Here is a 20928-nt window from a genome sequence, read left to right on the forward strand (position 1 = left end):
GAAAAGGAGAGGGAGGAGAGGAGGTTCCTCCATGAGCTCCACTTAAAGGAGTTAGAGCTCAAAGCCCTTCAAATTGGAACCCCCAGCAGTCCTAATGGTGGCAGCATACCGAGAGAAGTCCCGAGAGAGTCCAGGCCCTACCTGCCCTAGGATGTAGTTGCTAGCTATGGTATAGGGGATGACATTGTAAAATGGCTGGCTGCCTATGAGGTTTCTTTAAGAGCCCATGGGGTCCCCGAAGCCCAGTGGGGGGTGGCCTGTATAGGTATATGCCTCCGGTGGGGAGGGATGCCTTGTTAGCGCTAGAACAGCCAGACCAGACCAGGTACCCCGTTATGAAGGTAGCCCTAGTGAGGCAATTTGGGCTGACCCCTGAAAAATTCAGGCAGAGGTTTCGGGGCAGTCAGAAGTTGTCCACCCAGAATTGGGTGGACTTCTTGGACTATGCTAGGAAGGCCTTAGAGGGCTGGGTACAGGGCAGTGATGTCAAGGACTATGAGGGATTGTACAATTTAATTTTAAAGGAGCACCTCCTCGAGAAAAGTTTTCCGGAGCTGCGTCAGCACCTGGTAGACAGCAAGCTAACTAATCCCAGGAAGCTTGCAGAGGAGGCGGATATCTGGGCCAGTACCCGAGTATCCTCAAAAGCGACTGGAGGGAATTTCCAGGGGGCTGGACAGGGCGCCCCCCAGAAGAAAGAGGGGGGAGACAAAAAGAGGGAGTTCTCTAAAGGCCCCCAAAAGAGTTCACCAGGGAAGGAGGTAGGATTCCCTCCTAAGGTTGGTCTCCACAAACCCCCTTATCCTGACCGTGGTCAGCAGCCTAGGGTTGTCCGATGTTACGAGTGTGGTGAGGTTGGGCACTATAAGGGGGATGCCAAGTGTCCCAAGAGACCACACCCTCCCATTGGAGGAAAGACCCCTGGGGTGGCGAGTGTAGTGCTCGGGGAGGAGTTGCCCCTAGATAAGGGAGGTGAGTGGGCAGGGCTAACCTTAGTGTCCTTAGGGGATTGTGAGATGGTTCCTAAGACCCAGATGCCCTCGAATACTACTAAGTACAGGCAATGGGTCACCATCAATGCCCAGAGGGTGGAGGCTCTGAGGGACACAGGAGCCAGCATGACTATGGTAAGGAGTCAGCTGGTGTCCCCAGAGCAGGTGGTCCCCAATGTAGTCCACCCGGTTGTGATGGCTGACAACCGAGAGGGTCACTATCCGGTGGCCCAGGTTCCCTTTGAGTGGGGAGGGGTGGCGGGTCCTCTACGAGTTGCGATCAGCCCTGCCATGCCGGTCGACTGCCTGTTGGGAAACGACCTTGAACACTCGGCATGGAAGGAGGTTGAGTTCAGGGCCCACATGGAAATGTTGGGGACCCCTGAGTGGACGTGTGCCCACACTCGGTCCGTGACCACCCGAAGAGGGGATTCACGGAGGTTGGAGCCTGGGACAAAGGCCCAATCAGCTGCCGGAAAGGGTAGACGGGGACGGGGAAAGCCTGCCCCGGCATCTGACCCTCCAAAGGTGGATGGGGCAACTGAGGTGGTCCCGGAGTCTACGGAGGGGGATGTAACGTCCCTGGAGGGCTTACCTACCCCTGCAGACTGGCAGGTGGAGGGAGGACCTACTAGGGAAGAGTTTTGTCGGGCCCAGAAGGAGTGCCCTACCCTTGAGGGTTTACGACGGCAGGCCGAAGCCCAGGCAGCGGGTAACGATTCGGGGAACTTCCACATATACTGGGAAGATGGTCTCCTGTATAGCGAACCCAAGGCTCCGGTGCATGGTTCATCCCGGGCTTTGGTGGTTCCCCAGCGTTACCGAGCCTTCCTATTAGGACTGGCTCACGAAATACCCTTGGCAGGACACTTGGGACAAGACAAGACCTTTGCTCGACTTGTCCCTCATTTTTACTGGCCTCAGATGAGGATTACGTCTGATACTTTTTGTAGGACGTGTGTAACCTGCCAAGCTAGTGGGAAAACAGGGGTGAAGCTGAAGGCTCCCCTGGAACCACTGCCTGTCGTTGGTACCCCCTTTGAAAGGGTGGGCATCGACATTGTCGGGCCATTGGATCCACCAACGTCTGCCGGTCACAGGTTTATCCTGGTTCTGGTGGATCATGCCACACGGTACCCAGAGGCTATCCCTCTGAGGACCATTACTGCACCTGCGGTGGCACGGGCCCTTATGGGAATTTTTACCCGGATGGGATTCCCCAAGGAAGTGGTGTCGGACAGAGGTACCAACTTCATGTCGGCCTACATGCGGGCCATGTGGAAAGAGTGTGGAGTTACCTACCGGTTCTCCACTCCTTATCACCCCCAGACTAATGGTCTGGTGGAAAGGTTTAACAAAACCTTAAAGGGCATGATCTGGAGTCTGCCCGAGAGCCTGCGGAGGAAATGGGACGTCCTCCTACCTTGTTTGCTGTTTTCGTACAGGGAGGTACCACAGAAGGGAGTGGGCTTCAGCCCCTTCGAGTTGTTGTACGGGCACCCTGTGCGTGGACCCCTCAGCCTGGTGAAGGATGGATGGGAAAAGACTCCCAGAAAACTTCCCCCGGATGTGGTGAGCTACATGCTGGCCTTTTGTAGCCAAATGGCTAGGTTGTGGAAGCAAGCTTCGGAAAACCTAGAAGCCAGCCAAACGGTCATGAAGGAATGGTATGACCGAAACGCTCACCCGGTGGAGCTGGAGCCTGGCCAGAAGGTGTGGGTGATGGAACCTGGAGAGCTTAGCGCCCTCCAGGATCGCTGGTCAGGTCCCTTTGAGGTGGTTGAGAAAAAGGGCAAGGTTACCTACGTGGTAGATCTTAAGACCCCCAGGCAGCCCCATCGGGTGCTCCATGTTAATCGCCTCAAGCCTCACCAAGAGAGACCCGAGGTCACGTTAATGATGGTGACTGATGGGTCAGAGGAAGAGGAAAGTGAACCTCTTCCCGATCTGTTTGCATCCCAAGAGAAGGATGGATCGGTGGAGGGAGTGATCCTTTCACCGTCACTAACTCCTGAACAACGGAAGGACTGTCGCCAGGTACTGGAGCAGTTTGCTTCCTTGTTCTCCCTTATCCCGGGAAGGACTCATCTGTGTACCCATGACGTGGACACAGGGGACAGCCCACCTGTGAAGTCCAAGTCCTACCGACTGTCGGATAAGGTGAAGGCTAGCATCCATGAGGAAGTTACCAAGATGCTAGAGCTAGGAGTGATTGAGCCTTCAAGTAGTCCCTGGTCCAGTCCGGTGGTACTGGTACCCAAAGCTGCCCCACCGGGCACTACCCCAGAACTCCGGTTCTGTGTGGATTATAGGGGACTGAATTCAGTGACAAAGACAGATGCTCATCCTATCCCGAGGGCGGATGAGCTCATTGACCGGTTGGGAGCTGCCCAATATCTCAGTACCTTTGACCTCACATCCGGGTACTGGCAGATTTCCCTGACAGATGGAGCCAAGGAAAGGTCAGCCTTCTCCACACCCGAGGGTCACTACCAGTTCTGTGTGATGCCCTTTGGGCTCAAGAACGCCCCTGCTACGTTCCAGCGATTGGTGAACCAGGTCCTCTCTGGAATGGAAGCCTTTTCAGTTGCGTACCTGGATGACATCGATGTCTTCAGCCGCAGCTGGGAGGACCATTTGTGTCACCTTCAGGCTGTTCTTCAGGCTTTGCAGCGGGCAGGTCTGACGATCAAAGCCAGTAAGTGCCAGATCGGGCAGGGGTCGGTAGTGTATCTCGGTCACTTGGTGGGGCGGGGCAAGGTGCAACGTGCAACCCCTCCAGGCCAAGATCGAAACCATCATGGACTGGGAACCCCCCAAGACTCAGACAGAGGTCCGGGCCTTCTTGGGCCTCACTGGCTACTACCGACGCTTCGTCAAGGGATACGGTACGATCGTAGCCCCCTTGACTGAGCTCACTTCCAAAAAGCACCCTCGACGGGTAATCTGGACCGAGGGATGTCAACAAGCTTTTGACACCTTGAAAAAGGCCATGGTGCGGCACCTGTTCTCAGGGCCCCTGACTTTGCCAAGGAGTTCATTGTCCAGACAGACGCGTCGGAGCACGGTATTGGGGCAGTACTGTCGCAACTCAATGATGAGGGTCTAGACCAACCGGTGGTTTTCCTATCTAGGAAACTACTCCCCCGGGAACAGAGGTGGAGTGCAATTGAGAGGGAGGCTTTTGCGGTGGTGTGGGCTCTGAAGAAGCTGCGGCCATACCTGTTTGGCTCGCACTTCCTGGTTCAGACTGACCAACGGCCCCTCAGGTGGCTGATGCAAATGAGGGGCGAGAATCCCAAGCTGTTGAGGTGGTCCATTTCCCTACAGGGGATGGACTTTAGGGTGGAACATCGCCCAGGAGTGGACCACGCCAATGCTGACGGTCTCTCCAGGTATTTCCGCCTTAGTGAAGAGGACTCCCAAGGGGTTGGGTAGCTCTCCCCACTTTCAGCTGGGGGGGACGCGTGTTAGACCTGTCAGCCCTTTGGCAGTTCCCTCCTTATTTTATTATTTTTGTCCCTTTCCCCCCTCCTCATTTTTTCTGTCTACTAAACTTTTTAGGTGCTGATGTAGAGGTTCCGGGCGCCTCTTCCTCATCACATGAGGGAAAGGCGCAAGGTGCGCTACTGAGGTAGATAGATGAGGAAGGTAGGATTCACAAAATGGTGGCTCCAACTGTTACCTCAGCACCCGGGCCATGACTGCCATGGGAGATTCCAGAACCTTCTGGACTCCTCTGGCAAGTCCAGCCCAAGGTGATAAATAGAGGTGGCAGGAGGGCGGCCATTTTAGAATCGAGTAGGGCTGTGGAGTCAGTCAGGAGTAAGGCACCTGAGTGGAGAGGTGGTTGCGCTGAAAGGGAGTGGACAGATCCTAGGGTCTGCGGGAGTCCCCTGCGTAGTGACACCACCCTTTGCCATTTGACCGGTCCCTGAGATCAGCTGACAGCTCTGAAAGGCATGGTTCCTTCTCTAGTCAGGCGTCCCTAGCATAGACTGAGAGCCTGAAGAGGAATCCCGGGGAGGGTTTGCCATTGGGACTGCCTTGACTCTTTGGTGGTCATTCGGGAATCTAACCCCCCCCCCCCCGGTGGCAAATCAACGGAACTCCATTGTGGGCTAGGGGTAAGGAGCAGTGCTAGAGATTCCCCGGTCTAGCGGATCTGCTCACCCGGGGTACTGTGAGCCACACCCCCTTGTTCCCCGCTTACCGGCACTAGCCCTATTGTTGAACCTCATCACCAGCTGCGGGTCCTGAGAGAGTGCTGTGGGGTTTGATGAGAGGCTCGAGGCTCTCCAGGGTTGCCGACATCCATCGCGCGTGTCAGCTGTGAGGGGAGCTGACAACGCGCCGACCAGCTGACTAAGGAGGCCGCAGCCGGGAAGTTGAGTCGGGGGCTGGCCTGGAAACTGACGCTGGGTCACGTGAGCCGGGCCCTCAAGGAAGCGCCGCCCCTCTCTGCAGACTAGGCCGCACCCCTCACGAGTCGCGCTGCATCAGGAGCGGCGGAAGTAACTGACGGAGCCGTCGCTGCGCTCCCGCAAGTCGCGCTGCGGTCGGCAGTGACGGGGGCGCCTGGCAGAACGAGAAGCTGGGAAGTGCCCCAGGAGAAGTTTTTCAGTGAAACTCACCTCACGGGAAGTCCCTTGAGGGTGGGGGTAGGTGAGAGGTGTTACTTCCTTAAGCCCCAGTCAAGACGCCCCCTGGGGGAGGAGTCCACGAGTCCCGCTGCCGGAGGAGGACCTCAAGCCTGTAAAGTAAGCTGGGCCTTGGAGGGGCGGGGAGACGGGCTTCTGACACAGGGGAAGCGAGCGCTGGAGTAGCGTTGTGTGAGACTGCGCTAAGGAGAGAGCGGATCTCCAGTGCAAAGGACAACCGTCTGCAGTCGGGGCCATACCGGGACTTAAGGATTCGGTTAGGACGTAGTGATTTGGCCCTATGTCACACCTAGCTTTCAGGTGAACTATTTGGAGGGTTCCTTTTGGTCGCCTGCAGTAAGCAACCTTCAGCCGAATATCTCATAGGCTGAGATTAAAGCCGGTGGGCAGGATAAGAGTCTAAATGTGCTTTTTGAGAAATGTTCAATAGAGGCTAAATGTGCTTTTTGAGAAATGTTCAATAGAGTCTAAATGCGCTTTTTGGGAAATGCTCAATAGAGTCTAAATGTGCTTTTTGAGAAATGTTCAATGGAGTCTAAATGTGCTTTTTGAGAAATGTTCAATAGAGTCTAAATGCGCTTTTTGGGAAATGCTCAATAGAGTCTAAATGTGCTTTTTGAGAAATGTTCAATAGAGTCTAAATGCGCTTTTTGGAAAATATTCAGTAGAGTCTAAAAGTACTTTTGGAGATGTGGGTTGAAACTTACCTTGCAGAAAAGTAACTAGGCCCTCTAGTAATGGTGGGAGGAGAAACTCAAAGGGTGTTTTAGAGACTCTACTATGAACTGCAAAGTGAGAGCATTAATGTTATTCTGAATACAAATGAAATGTCGTGCTCTGTGATGCGGAACGGAGAATTCCGGTAACGTAAGAAAGGTGGAGGAATTCTAGTAAACGTTGAAAAGAAAATATCCAGTGTAATGTCCTTTTTGAGTGGTGTCATACTGGATTGCGGACTGAGGAGGATGCAAGTACGAAGCGCTATGTAGATGAGGATGCCTGTTAACGTAGGCCAATGCTACCCCTAGGACGTAGGTCCAACAAATATCTATTTGGAAAATCGCAAAAATATATTTAAAAAAAAAAATCACAAATAGGGCAAATCACTCAGATGACCCCACCACTTGCCATAAACAAATGCAGACAGCTGAAGGGCAGTTAATAGCATATACAGTTAACATAAATAGGAACTGCTTTCGAAAGCCTCTACCAAGCATGGTTAATGCAGTTGCCTAGATACTCTCCGAGCCACATATATGTACAAAGAGATTAATAATTTGGTCTGAATCTATGCGTTTACACAATGCCAATGCATTCTTACAATTTCTCGTGGCATGAGTGATAAAAAGCAGGCGGGGATACTCTCTTCTGGCTTTCAACGTAAAAGTACAAAGCAACATAAAGTGCATTACAGATTCTATTTCCCCAAATCCACATCCACAATTAGATGGGTTACTCCTATGCTATTTCTATAAGCTAGTGTACTGCTTCACTGACAGAGTACATAGCCTAAGATTAAAATAAAATTATCTTTTTTAAAGGGGGGCTTGAGCAGAGGCCCACTCCTTGGCGTATGTATGTTTTACTGATTCTGAAACAAGATCGGAAAACAAATGGTAATATTACTGTTTCTCCTTGTGGTCAATCTCCTACAAACTCAGGAGGCCAATGTTTTCAGCCAAGAGAATGTCATAGCCAAATGACAAATTCTCCCAACAGAAAACATTTATGGTACGTGGTATATCCCCCTCCATCTGTAGTTGTAATTCATATAATTGACTGGGGACACTCAGTCTCTGGTGTGGTGTTCCCACCTGGACGTGGTCACTCATTGCTACTGCTGCCAGACATTCCATAAGATTCTGGTGAACTGTCATGACTACTGCTGCGTTGTCTAGCATGGTCCGAGCCTACACCCCATTCAGAAGCAGAGTCCTCAATATTCGTGGCATGCTTTACTTTAATTCCAACACTCTCCTCTTCTTAAATGAAGGTTTTTGCTGTGGAAGTTTTTCTTTATTTTTTATTTTGAAGTCTGAATAGAGTTGTGAGTTCTTCAGTTTCACATACTCCTCTGATCTGCATTCTGATTGTCCTCCTCTCTCCCAACATTTTTTGGGTGATTCCTGAATGGAACGAGAAGGATGTGTATCAGTATCCTGATACCTATCAGGCTGTTGAATTGTATCACAGTTAGACAAGTTATAGCACTTTTCAGAGGACTGTTTTTGTGGAGATCCACCATGTGTTTTAGACTTTTCTTATTTTCTCACCATTTTTAGAAGACTGGGTGCCTGCTTCGAGTTATACTTTTCAGAATTATCCTTATATTGTACTTTATTAAGTCTGGCTCCTAAATTATCTCTACCTATGGGTGCATAGGTTTCTGAAATAATGTTTGGGAGTTCGTGCTCTTGATTAGCCGGAGCAACCTGCGCGACCCGCTGGGACACTGCCAATGCTGTTGCTTCCCCTTTTATATTACTTAGTATGATTGAGGATACTGTAGCAAAGTTGCCAGTTAGTTTTATCTCCAAATCCAGGGCAGGGGCTGCCCCATATTCATTTTGGATCGGTTTAGGCACTTCTGGTAAAACAGATAATGATGGTGTACCATGTGATGGGGCATATACTGTAACAAAGACTGTGCCCCAAGTGGCGCCGTTTTTCACTGAGGGAGCCGTCCCCATTGACAGACATATTGGAAGAATTCTATGTTTTTCGTAGGGGTCTCGTATGGGGAAACTGCTTCAAACTGGATTGTTTTTTGTACAATCCAGACCAGAATCTGATCCCACCTGATGGGAACCCTACCCATTATTAATGGTCACTGGACTAATTCGAGCGTAGCCAATTGTGGTTGTGCAGCTTGGACAGCCCTTTGTAGGATTGCGTCATGGTTTACATAACAAATTGAGCTAGACATGTAGAAAGCTCAACTAGATCTGTGTATAGTGTTTCTAGCCCTATATCTGTAATGTTCGCTATATCTGGATAAAGTGTATAACTGGCTAAGTCTGGCAATGATGCTCCGTCGTTACTGATTGGACCTAACCTGATGTTTTCTACTGCATGAGGGAGGGCACCTAGGAACCAATTCATGTGTTCCTGATAAGTCAATGGAATTTCTTAAATCCACATATGCTCTGTGTTGGTTTGATACTGCTACTTCAGTATATGTGTGAAAGTGTCTTGTGTTTACCTTCACTGCCCGAAATGTGACCCATGAATAAAATACCTCTGTTCTGTACCCTTCTTGGACCTCTGCCATGAAGGTAATGTCCCCACCCATCTGAGTGAGCCCATGTTGTAATGTGTTTATGTATGTTTGTAATTAAGTGGTAAAACCACCTGTCCTGGAGTCGCCATTGAAGTATTTGGAATTCAGATAGGGTGCCACTGTGCTGCTATCCTTTTTAAAGGTTCAAGCTTGAACAACCTACAGCCAGAAATAGGGGTTCCATGTTTAGCTGAGAAGGATTTTTCCCTAACACCACGGACATCTCCGCTTAATTTGTGAGCAGGGTCTTTGGGCACACAAAAGAAAACTACTCGGTTGACCCATTAATTAAGTACCCAAACTAAAACGTTGGCGACACCATGCCATACGGTTCATACTTTATCAGTAATACTCTGCACTTGGACAACATAAACATCACAACTGTGCGAGACTGACTCCACGCACACCATCAGGATATGTTGGCCTTACTCCTAGCTAGCTCACAGTGCACCCTCTGGACCTCTAAACCTACATGGTACTGGAAGGCATATGCAACCTCCGAACATGACAACTGTGACTCCCAAGAAAATCGTGGAAACAGATCAGTCCCTTTCGTTAGCACCTCATGCATGTTCAAAGGGAGAGACTAGAAATACTCAGATTGACCTTTCAGTCATTCACTAAAGCATTATGATTCCTGTGTAAAATAGGCGTGCTACATTGATCAATAGAAGGAAACAGAATAGCGTAATCAGCATTACTAGAATCGTAAAGAAGATGAACAATTCAACCATTGTGGTGTTTCATTGATTATAAGCATACATGTATAATCATATCTGCATTCCTACCTAGCGTTTCCTAACCTAGTGTGCTTAGAGTGGGTGAATCTGCCCAAATCACTTGGGGTGATCTAACTCCCCAGTTAGCTGTGGGTATGTTTTATCGGGGGGCCAGTCTTCGTGTAGGGTTGGGCACCATCCTTCTCAGGAGGTAAACAGGATGCACCTGGGCTGGATTTCCGGCATGGGGGACCTCCACAGTGTTTAGATAGAGGAGCATTTCGCTGACAAAGTGATGTTGTTAATATAATAAACTTTACCCATGTTACTATGCCAAAGCTCCAATCAGGCCGCTATTATTGATCCTATTTTTAAAGACCTGTCACCGAGCGGACAATAACAAACATCAACATTTTGCATAGTTAACTTAAACCTCGTACAGAATTTTCTGATAATATGCATATGAAGAAATGTACATGTTAGCAAACCCACTTCAGAGAATACTATTATCCCATACAGGCATGCAGGCCAATGTGTATCAAGTGTCAACATTCATGAAAGACGTCAACTTCAAACATGAGTATGTAAAATTTTGGTGTTCTTTCCCAGGCCTAGGTGACTACATAACAAGGTCATGCCTCAATACATCCATCGAGGTCCCAGGATTAAGCAGAAGGAGGCGACTTAAGATTTGGTTCTGTGCCTTAGCCAACCCTTTTGCATTTTTATAGCCCCTTAACTCTGCCCTCTATAGTCCTGTAGCAAAGGCTTGCTCTCTGTAGGCTTAAAGAGCGGGCCAATCAGTCTGTTCCTCTGACTTTTAGCAAAGGTGAGTACCCTGACAGTATATTGACTCAGTATCGCCTCTCCTTTGAGATAGCGGTAAATTGAAGTGGAGTGTGGTAGATCGGTGTAGATTGAAATGGAGTAGAGTGGAATGGGGTAAGTATTCTAGAGTGGAAGGGTATAGAGTGGAGGGGCGTAGAGAATAGTAGAGTGGAGTGACTTGTGGATTGTCATAGAATGGAGTGGCGTAGAGTGGAGGTGCAGAGTAAATTGGAAAGTAAAAATACAAGTTTATTTCTTTAACTGAATAAATAGTAATCAGTATTCTATTTCTGGGTAAAGAAATAAGTGACCTGCTGTTAACCAGTGACAGGTAAATTAATCTTGTGTAATCTCATGCAGGCAGGAGCAATGAGTGGCATTTATAAAGTAATGCAGAGTAAAGTAATCTGAGAATTATATTTTTTGTAATGAAGTAAAGGGTAACGATGTTATTGAAAATCTCTTTCCTCAATAGTAAGTAAGATGATTAAAGTTGTGTCCGCATCAATTGAAAAACCTGGGCTGTCTTATCCTATTTTTTTTTTCTTGCCTGCCATGTGTTTTGCTTTAAGGGACAAACGTCAAGTACATAGATGGCGCTTCATGTTTTACCGTTCTGTTCATTAGCACAACTAGGCACTGCTAATATGGAGTTACCTCCAGTGAATACCCAACTTTATTGGGGGTGTCTACTGCTATAATCATGAACTAAATTCCTTAGGGTTGCTTCGGCTGAATTATTATCCATGTTTAAATGACTTTTTACAATTGGGGAGACACCCTACAGCTCTCCCTGGTAAAGGCCTACTCAGGTTCCCATAACGGTAGTTCCATTCCAGTTTTCACATGTGCCTGGTCTGTGTCTCGTTTTACTGTAAATGTGTGAATGGTAGTTTGTGTTCGTCTGCAAATGATGGTGGTTATCCTCTAGGGTTCCTATGTCACCAATGAACATGGTAGCTTGCAAGCCCATCTGCTGAAAAGACCCCGCTGCCAAAGTATATCTTTTATGTTGCTGGGCTAGCGATGGTGGCCTTCTGTTGGGCTCTGACTGGAGAATATCCACATTGGCAACTTGACCAGTTTTAACTTCTAACTGGACTGACCTTGGCTGTCTTGCTCCTAAAGGCCATGAATACAAGAGACAAATGAGTTAGATTCACTACTCCCTAAGTGAAAGAAGAGATTCAGTTTTGAAAAAAGCTGCACTTTAGTTTGTGCAGGCTTCGTTTGGGCCCCAAAGTCTCATAAATTAAACATTTGCAAACTACAATGGAGTATAAATTTGTCCTCCGTTAGACCCCATTGATGACCGAGTGATGTAGATAAAATGGACATCAAGGAGACCCAAAATGTCAGTGGGTCTGATTACCAGGAGCAGAACCTTGGTGTTTCTTCCTCCAAGATTGTCTAACAACTTGTACTGAGGGACTTCATGTAGCTGCGCCATTAAATGCACAGTTATCACGAAAATATGTTAATTATTGTTATTAACAAGGGATAGTGTCGTAGCCTTTACACAGAGCACCTGACCACCTTTGCTGTGCACAAAAGGACCTGCTTAACAAAGTTGATTTAAAGGTTGGTGAAACAAACAAATGTTCAGAATAGATATTATACTGAAAATATATAGGCAAAAAAGGTTTGGGGAAGCAGTTCTTTTAAAATGTTAAGTTAACCTTGCCATTCCAGCTAGGTATAAGAAAATTTGAGCATCGTTTTTGATTATTCACCAATATTCCCCCCCCCCCCCCCACCCAGTGCTCGTAAAAATGCTTCCTTTTTTTTTTTTAACCTTTTTGAGACATTGGCTTCCTCTTACCTTTTTTAAGCCAGTATCTTGTTCTCATTTACTTTTTGTCTGTCTCTTAACTGCTTTCTCACGCATTTGTATCGTGACTATATAAATGCAAACTAAACTGTTACTCCACAAGCACTCAACATTGTCTCTTCCATATTTTCCCAAATGCGGTGTACCTTGATTCATGATGGCTTGTAGGATTATTTATTCTTTTTCTTTTCTCTTCCTCCTTTCCCTTGTAGAAATCCCAGCAATACATAACCGTTTGATCAAGTCGCTGAACTTAAAGCTTCTGAGGGCAACTGAGGATGTTTCCAAAAGTCCAAATCCAAGTGTCCATGTTGGTCTGCGCCTGTCTAAGGAGCACAACCTGGAGAAGGAGAGCCAGTACTTACAAAGGCTCAAGTTGGCCTTCCAACCCATTGAAAGCAGGTATGGTGCCAGATGATACACAAAAGTATTTGTTCAGGGTGTATAATTCAGAAATTTCCTTGTAGTTGGTGCATACACAGATACACAATATGTTGTATTCTAATGATACGCGTAGAGAAAGTTCCACTATGGATAGAACGTTTCTAATACATTCACCAAAAAGGGTAGTAGCCGATCAGGCACCTCACACCTTGTTTCACCAGAGTCCTCTGTAGTGGAACCTTCCCTTCCCCACATGCCTTGAAGTACATCACGGACAGTGAATGTGTTTCCTCAAGTAAGTTAGCCAAGATCATTGGGAACAGCTGTGAAGTTTGCTCCTAAGATTGAAAGGCTTCAGATCACTGCTGATTTGGAGCAGTTTTAATCCTTTGAAAGAGAGTGATAAAAGTCCTAGCTTTAAGATGTTCAGTTAAATTTAATGAAGTGCATTTTTGTAGAACTTTAAATGTGTGTACTGGACATTTATGGTTACATTACTTTTTCCATATTTTTATGATCTTCTCTTTAATCATTTGTGTTGCATCAGTCAGGAGTGTCACCATGTCCTTCATTCACTGATATAGTGCAGAAACAATATAGTGGAGATTTCTAGAAAGCATGTATGTTGCTGAACATTGTCACTCATGTTGAAGGTTTTGTGGTCTGTTTGTTCCTCTGCTTACAGCACAGACATGAAGCCCCAGACAGAAGCCAGTACAGGCCAGCTTGCCCTCTATCTCCTTGCTCTCAGAGCCTCTTGCGAGGACCTTAAAACCGAGGACGCAAGAAAACTGATCACCCGTCTAAAGCACCAGCTGCATGAGGAAAAAAAGCAGATAGGTACAGTGTGTGGGGTGAAAAGAGTACAGAAGGGAATGTGTCCATGATGAGGCTGAATGAGTTTAATGCTGGGAGAAAAGTGCAATGTGTAATGAATGAAGGTGGTGCATAATGTCTACATTGCACAGGGAATAAGTATTGTCAGAACCCTTTTCAGAGGGACACGTGGCACCCTGGGGCTACTTGCCTCAGTTGTGATGGTCGAGGCCTTTTACTCCTGATGTCCGGAGTCCCGACTATCGGAACCTCATTTAGAGGGCCACAGTGAACACAGGGAGGCCAGCCTACTATGAATCCTGAGCAACTGCTCCAAACACCCCTTCTGCACTTAACTCTCAGTGGTAGCTGCCGTCCAGCTCTATTGGCGGGGTGGGGAGGGATATAGATACAAGTCAGTGAACACAACTCATAACTCGAAGTACAACCAGTATGTGCAATAAAATCAATGTCTAGGCAAATATTTGGTTTTGTATAAAAAGAGAAGTATTTTATATTTAACTCTACACATACAAATGTATAAGACATTCAAAAACAACAAAACAATCCCGCTTGAGGTCAGGTCTCTAGTAGTTGTAGGGCGAATCACTGTTCCACCCTCCATGTAAAATGTTCAGGATTATTCCCAATTTACTGGTGGCCAATTCCAAGGAATGCATATTAGGCCGTACTCAAGAGTTCCTCTTTGACTTTTCAGAATTTAGTGAAAAGTGTTTAAGGTCCCACAGCACCATTAGCAGTGAGTCTCCCGGGGTCCAACTGGCCCAGTTCACGTCTTACTTGCTCTCTCAGCTTGGAAGAGTTCAGCAGTATAGCGGGTGTCTTCTCTGCGAGCACCCACGAGTCCTGCTCTGCTCGGAGAAGTGAGTCTGCTTCAGGCCCAAGCAGCAGCACCCGGCGGCGCAGGCTTTCTCACCTGAGCAGCACTGCCGGAGTTCTTCTCCGTTGTCGGAGAATTTCCGAGGTGAAGGTTTAGCTTTACCCAGTCGGGGGAGGAAATCCTTTCTTCAGCTCCCAACTGGAGCTCTGTGAGGGGGCGACATCGTCCTTGGCAATCCTTAATCAGTCAGGTGCAGTTTTCTCGCAGTGCATGTCTAACTCCCCGAATGTAACCTCAGTTCACTCATGGCTCAGTCTGCGTTGCCCTCTCTTCCTCACAGGGCACACTGTTCTTGGCAAGCAGGCAGGCACTGTTGTTTCAGAGCAAGTGATTTTAGTGACCTGGTTGATGTCACCTCACCCAGCAGTGAGACTAGCAGGCCTTTGACCCCAGTCCTGTTCGTAAGCAGAAGTCTTGCAGAGTGTTCCCTCCTCACACTGCTCTTATGGTTGCTTGGCAGATGACAAAGTTTGGGGTCTCAGCCTCCCAATCGTATTGTCCATTTCCAGATGCAAAAATATAATTTAAGATCTGAGTCGTTGAGGTTCTGCTTCTTTTGAAGTGGACATTTCTCTTTTTATTCCTTCCCCTTGAAAGGATGTCTGTCACAGCAGGCATAACTCTGAATCTGATTGACTCACTACACAATTAATGGGAGTGCCCGGAGTTCACACCTGGATGTTAGCCACAGTAAAATATGCATCAAAAGGTGCATCCCGGGCTCCAAGCCCTACTCTTTATGATTCACTTAAAAGCCCATCTACCTCCTGATATGTGCAGAGGCCCCTTCCTTGTGATCTATCACTGAATCAAAGAGCAACCTTTTGAAGTGTCCCACCCAGCTCACAGGAATGCAGCAATACACATATGTCTAGGGGGATTCCTTTACTCCTCATGTCTTCACAAGTCAGGACTGGGCATCCCAAAATGGAACCCAAGGTCCTCCATTTAATATACCGTTGCAGGCAAACCGGCATTCAGTGCACATCCATAGCACATTTACTCCCTAGCACTGTTGCCTCTATGCATTGTGCCACTGTAGAGACACATCTTTCAGCACACATATTCAGCCTGTGTGTACGCTCGGCATTGTAGCTTTCTGTTTTATACCACTGTGCTTTTTGCAAACACACACTATTTGCAAGCAAACTCACCCAGTGCGCGTTGCACAACATTTCACTATTTCACTCTTCATGTATTGCACTTCATGCAAGCACACATACACCCAGCACATGCACAAAGCACGCATGTACTGCACAGTACTGCTCCATCCTTGTATATTACCCTTCCCAGGCACACATAAAACCAGCGCAGAGTCACTATTGCTGTGCTGCACAGAATCGCAATGTTTAAAAAGGTGAGTGAGCTTGTAGTCCTCACTCCATTGGCACAGGGTTAAGAAGGACCTGTTCACTGCTACTGACCACTACACACTATGCTGCCACCATTGCATTGTACTGCTCATTTCTTGGTAATGACTGAATCCTTCCACCACTATTAGGATAGTGCTTTGCGTGTCTCTCCTGGTCCAACAAGACCCCAATCCGTGAGACAGACCTATGTCATAGTGCACCAACATGATCTATGTTCACCTACGACAAAAAATCAGCATTAGGGGATCCCTAACAGTACAGTTGGGCACTCAGGGCAATGGTATTATACCATGTAGAGAACTTTTCCATCCCAATATAGACTGAGCTCAGATCAGAACACCCCAAACCAACTACTAACCTGGAAAAGATGGGTGGTCAGATCCGATCAGATTAAACCGCCAGGTAAGCCCGTCAGCATTTCCGTTGCTCATTCTGGCTCTGTGGTCCACTACAAAGTCTAACCCTTGCAAAGAAATAGACCATCTCAACAACTTGGGATTCTCTTCCTTCGTAGGCAACCACCATTTCAGTGGCTTATGACCTGTTTGCACCACAAATTTAGTGCCGAACAAATATTGGCGGAACTTACGCCAGGCCACATTATGGTAAAGCACTCCTTCTCAATTGCTGCCCGGTTCTGTTGGCAGTAATCTCCTACTAATCAAGGATACTGAATGCTGTCTACCTTTGTCAATGAGTTGCGCTAACACTGCTCAAACTCCTTTGTCAGAGGCATCTACCTGTACAATAAAAGGCTGACTGTAGTTAGGTGCTTTCAGTCCCGGTGCAGTACATAGTGCCTTCTTCAATTCTTCAAATGCCTTTTGACTAGGCCTGGGCGGAGTTCGTGGAGTCTCACCACCTGGAGCTCCGTGAAGTGCCAGAAAACTCCACCACACTATGCGGAGTTCCGCTACAGCGGAGTCCGGTACATTGCACTGATTTTTAGCGGCAGGATTTTCTCTCGTCCTGTAAAATCAGCATGAACGGCATCATGCAGAGCGCTAGAGGGTACTACTTTCTGCCACTCGAGTAGATGTTCTACTTGAGCAGAAGCTATGCCGCCAGCAGCTTTCTCAATGCGAGCGGCAGCGACTTACTGCGACCGCCCGCGTTCAGAAATCTCACCTGGAGGCAGTCTAGCACGCAATTTCTCATGCTCGCCAACTTAACGTTTTGCTGAGATTTTCGGAACTCTGCGCTAAGCATGGAGTGGGCAAAACTCTAAACTGCCGATGGAGTGTAATTCTTCACCCACCCCAACTTTTGACACTCTGCAGTCCATATTACCTTCGTGGTCCGCTTCCTAGAGGTCAAAGCAGTTAGTGGGGCAACAATACTTCCATAGTTGGCCACAAAATTCCTGTAATACCCAGTGCATTCTAAAAAAGATTTCAGTATGGGTAGTAGGCCCCTCCCACCAGACTGAATTTTGGCATCCTATGGGTAAATCTTCCCATTCCCCACCTCATGTCCAAGGTAGACTACAGAGTACTGCCCCACTTGACACTTAGTTGTCTTGGTGGTCAGTTTTGCCTCGTCTATCCTAGCCAGCACCTCTTCTAGGTGCCTCAGGTGGTCCATCCATGAATTGCTGAACACCGCAATGTCATCCAAATAGGCCACACAGAACTCTTTCAACACTGCGAGAACATGTTTCACTATGCACTGAAAAGTGGCAGGAGCATTCTTCAACCCAAAGGGCATCACCTTACACTAATACAGTCCCTCTGGCATAAAAATGCAGTCTTCCTTAGCATTTGGTGCCAAAGTGATATGCCAATAACCCCTGGTCAGAACCAAGGGGCTCACGTACTTTGCAGCACCTAACCAATCCACAAGCTCTTCTTCTCTGGGGATTGGATTGGAATCAGTTTTGGTTGCCTCACTGAGGGCCCGGTAGTCAACACAGAAAGCAAGTCAGTAGACCCTTGCTTTGGTACTAGAAACACAGGACTAGACCAAGGACTATGCGATCTCTCAATGACTTCCAGGTCCAACATTTTGGCAACCTCCATCCTAATGCATCACCAGACATTCTGTACATTACTGCCCTTTACTGGCAGACTGCCACCCATGTCTTTGTCATTCACACAGACAGGTGTCAACCCTGGAGTCAGTAAGAAGAAGTTGGCAAATCGGCCAACACCTTGCTACACTCTCTTTGTTGCTTAGGCGTTAACTCGGATGCTAGCGGAACCCCTTCCACAGTGCCATCCGTCATGTCACAATTCAGCAAGTCAGGAGATGACTCCCTGCCTTCCTGAACATCTTCTGCCATTATATTCACTGTTTAGTATCTCCAGAGATAAGGCTTCACCCTGTTCTCACACCCTCTTGGGTTCATTTGTTGCACCTGTGTCCACCAAGTGATTAACCTTAGACACTCTCTGAACTACCTTGTATGGTCCACACCATTTGTCCTCCAAAGCACTGGTACAAATAGGATTTAGCACCAACACCTCTCGGCCTTCCCGATACCCATTCAGCGTAGCTTTCTGGTAATCATTAGCGCTTGGCTAGCTTGAAGGTTTCCTTTGCCTGACTCGTGTATTGCACCTTCAACTTCCTGATCCCAATCACATAGTCCACCACATCCTTCTGCAGAGACTCTGAGGTTCCTTCCCATCCTTCTCTTACTAAGGCAACTGGACCCTTCACTGGGTGTCCCTACAGAAGTTCAAAGGGTTTCAACCCTACTCTTTTCTGCGTAATCTCTTCGTAGGCAAACAGGAGACATGGCAGGAGAAGATCCCACTAACCCTAGAGGTTCTCTAGAAGAATTCCCATTATGCTCTTCAGTGTTTTATTAAACTGCTCCACCAAAACATTAGTTTGTGGGTGGTATGCCATGGAGGGTGGTATGCCACACCAGCTTGCACCCATATCTCTCTCTCATGGAAGAAGAGATGAAGTTGTTCTTCAGTCGAAAACTACCATCCTCGTAAATCCGACCTTAGAAACAATCCGTAGGATAACTCTCTCCCAACATCTTTGCTATCATGCTCCCCATAGGTACAGCTTCAGGGTACCTGGTGGTATGATCTACCACAACCAAGATATACTTGTTGCCTGTCTGTGAGGGGGGTCGAAGGGACAATCAATGTTTATTTCCACCCGCTCATATGTGACCCCTACAGCTGGTAGAGCTGCCTTTAGTCTTCCCTCCTGTCTTACCATTCATCTGGCAAGCGGGATAGGTTCTACAGAAGCACTCTGTATATCTGCACATCACTGGCCAGTGGAACAGAGTATCCAACACATCCTGTGTTTTTCTAATCCCTAAGTGTCCTGCTAAGGACAGTACATGGGCCAGTGACAACAGTAAGTTTCCATGTACTAATCGAACCACTAGCCTCTTGCTAGTACCTGGCTCCAGATTTACCTGTTCACTATAAAGTAGGCCATCCACCCAGCCAACAGTGTTTTCCCAACTACCCCATAGCTGACCTGATCCTAGACTTCATTCCGAAGTCCCACTAGGCACTCTTTCTATGCCTTGTGGAAATCTTGCTGGGTAGGCTTTCCACCACCTAAAACATTCTGCAGCACTGGAAGTGACCCAGACTCCAACAACTGTCTGCTTCGGGAGCCTCACCCGTCCCTCCCTCTGGAACAGAAGCGATGACTTCCATGGCCATTGCTTTCCCAGAGTCTGCCCTTTCCTGCAAACTACCTTGTCCTGGTCCCTGCAAATCAGAGATAATACCAGCCTCACTCTGAGACTGACGTGAAGCCTATGCTGTGGTTAACACAACTGATGTTGTCCGAGCCATAAAGGCTTCTGGTCCTGGCACCAAGTCGGGGCAATCAAATAATTGTCCAAGAGGCATCCAGCCCCTTGCTTTTCCCTTACCTTGATATTAATCATGTCCGCCTTCTAATTGAGCTCAGTCTCATCTCTGGCAACCGGATACTCCATGCCCTATTTACTTGTCACGAATTCTGTATTCTTGGTTTCAGGGAGTATCTCCTCAAGCTTCAGGTACTTCCTTACAAACTAAGTGCAGAAGGCCCCGGTATCCCTCGGGGCAGGTTATTCCTCCCATTGTTACTAACTTCCTGCACATATTCTATTGTGTTAGGATGGATGTTCAGAGCGTCTGGGTCCCTCTTCCAAATGTCCATAGCTACAAGGCTGAGCACAACTGATCCATCTTGGGTACCTTCATGCTTGCTAACATGAATGCTGTTGAGCCAGGTTCTTTCACCTGATAATCTCTCTTAAAGTGTGCCACCTTGTGGTACTTGAAGCAAGTCACCACTTTGGACTTAGGAGGACTTCGCTGCCCTCCCTTCTCATAATGCTCCTTCTCGGACACACCATTACCATGTTCCCTGGGCCCTACTCCAGTCCCATGAGAATTACCCTGGCTCTTACCATCCATTTTAGAACCAGCGTGTGGATAGTCCTTCTCCCTCTTTGGCTTAGAACCAAGCTGCTCTATCCCGTTGTGAAACCTGTTCAATAACATTTTGTCAGCCAATGCTGCCAGTTTCTCTGGATCCCTCTCTGTCAAATCAGACAGGTATTGCCTAAGTAGGGTAGAGCACCCCTCCTTGAGTTGCTCTGTCACCATCAACTAGATACTTGCCTCCATCCCTTTTACCCACTCGTCCAATCCTGCAATACACCATGAATCCAAGTTTCAAACAGAACACCACTCCCTCTCCAAGTCACAAAATCTATGCAGGTATTGAGCTGGCTTCAGAGCAAACCGCCTAATAAGAGCTTCCTTCATTTGCTCCGAGACCATCTGGTCATCCGCAGGCATTCTCCCAATGACGGCTGTCTCTTCCAATGGCATGCATCCCATTAAGGCAGCTGCCTTAGGCACCCTTTAAGGCCTGAATCTTACAAGCAACTTCAAAATTCACAAACCATTCCAAAATATCCTGACCTTCCACATACACATGCACAAGGTCTTTGGGAACCAAGACCACAACTTGACCTGAACCTGAATTTGAGTTACTTATCTCAGATGGAGTTATCATTGCTACTCTCCCAAGTTTCTCTCTCCAGCTTGCTCCCATGTCTCTCTCTCTCGCGTAAGCAGAGATGAAGTTGGTTCCCCGGTCGAAAACTACAGACCTCGTAAATCTTCCATCCTTTCCTTTTCCAGCTGTCTTTCCTGTACCTTCT

The 20928-nt window shown here is 47.6% G+C and overlaps 1 protein-coding gene across 1 annotated transcript in view; it reads left to right on the forward strand.

The window, feature by feature from the left end:
- The window catches only part of TCN2 (transcobalamin 2), a 185417-nt gene that overhangs the window by 54479 nt on the left and 110010 nt on the right, over positions 1–20928 (forward strand). Inside the window, exons 3-4 of the mRNA XM_085633558.1 lie at positions 12524–12713; positions 13381–13535. Coding sequence (XP_085489684.1) covers positions 12524–12713; positions 13381–13535 — 345 coding nt within the window. The remainder of the gene's footprint in view (positions 1–12523; positions 12714–13380; positions 13536–20928) is intronic.

The sequence above is a fragment of the Triturus cristatus genome, chromosome 11, assembly GCF_964204655.1.
Source record: "Triturus cristatus chromosome 11, aTriCri1.1, whole genome shotgun sequence".
Taxonomy (NCBI): domain Eukaryota; kingdom Metazoa; phylum Chordata; class Amphibia; order Caudata; family Salamandridae; genus Triturus; species Triturus cristatus.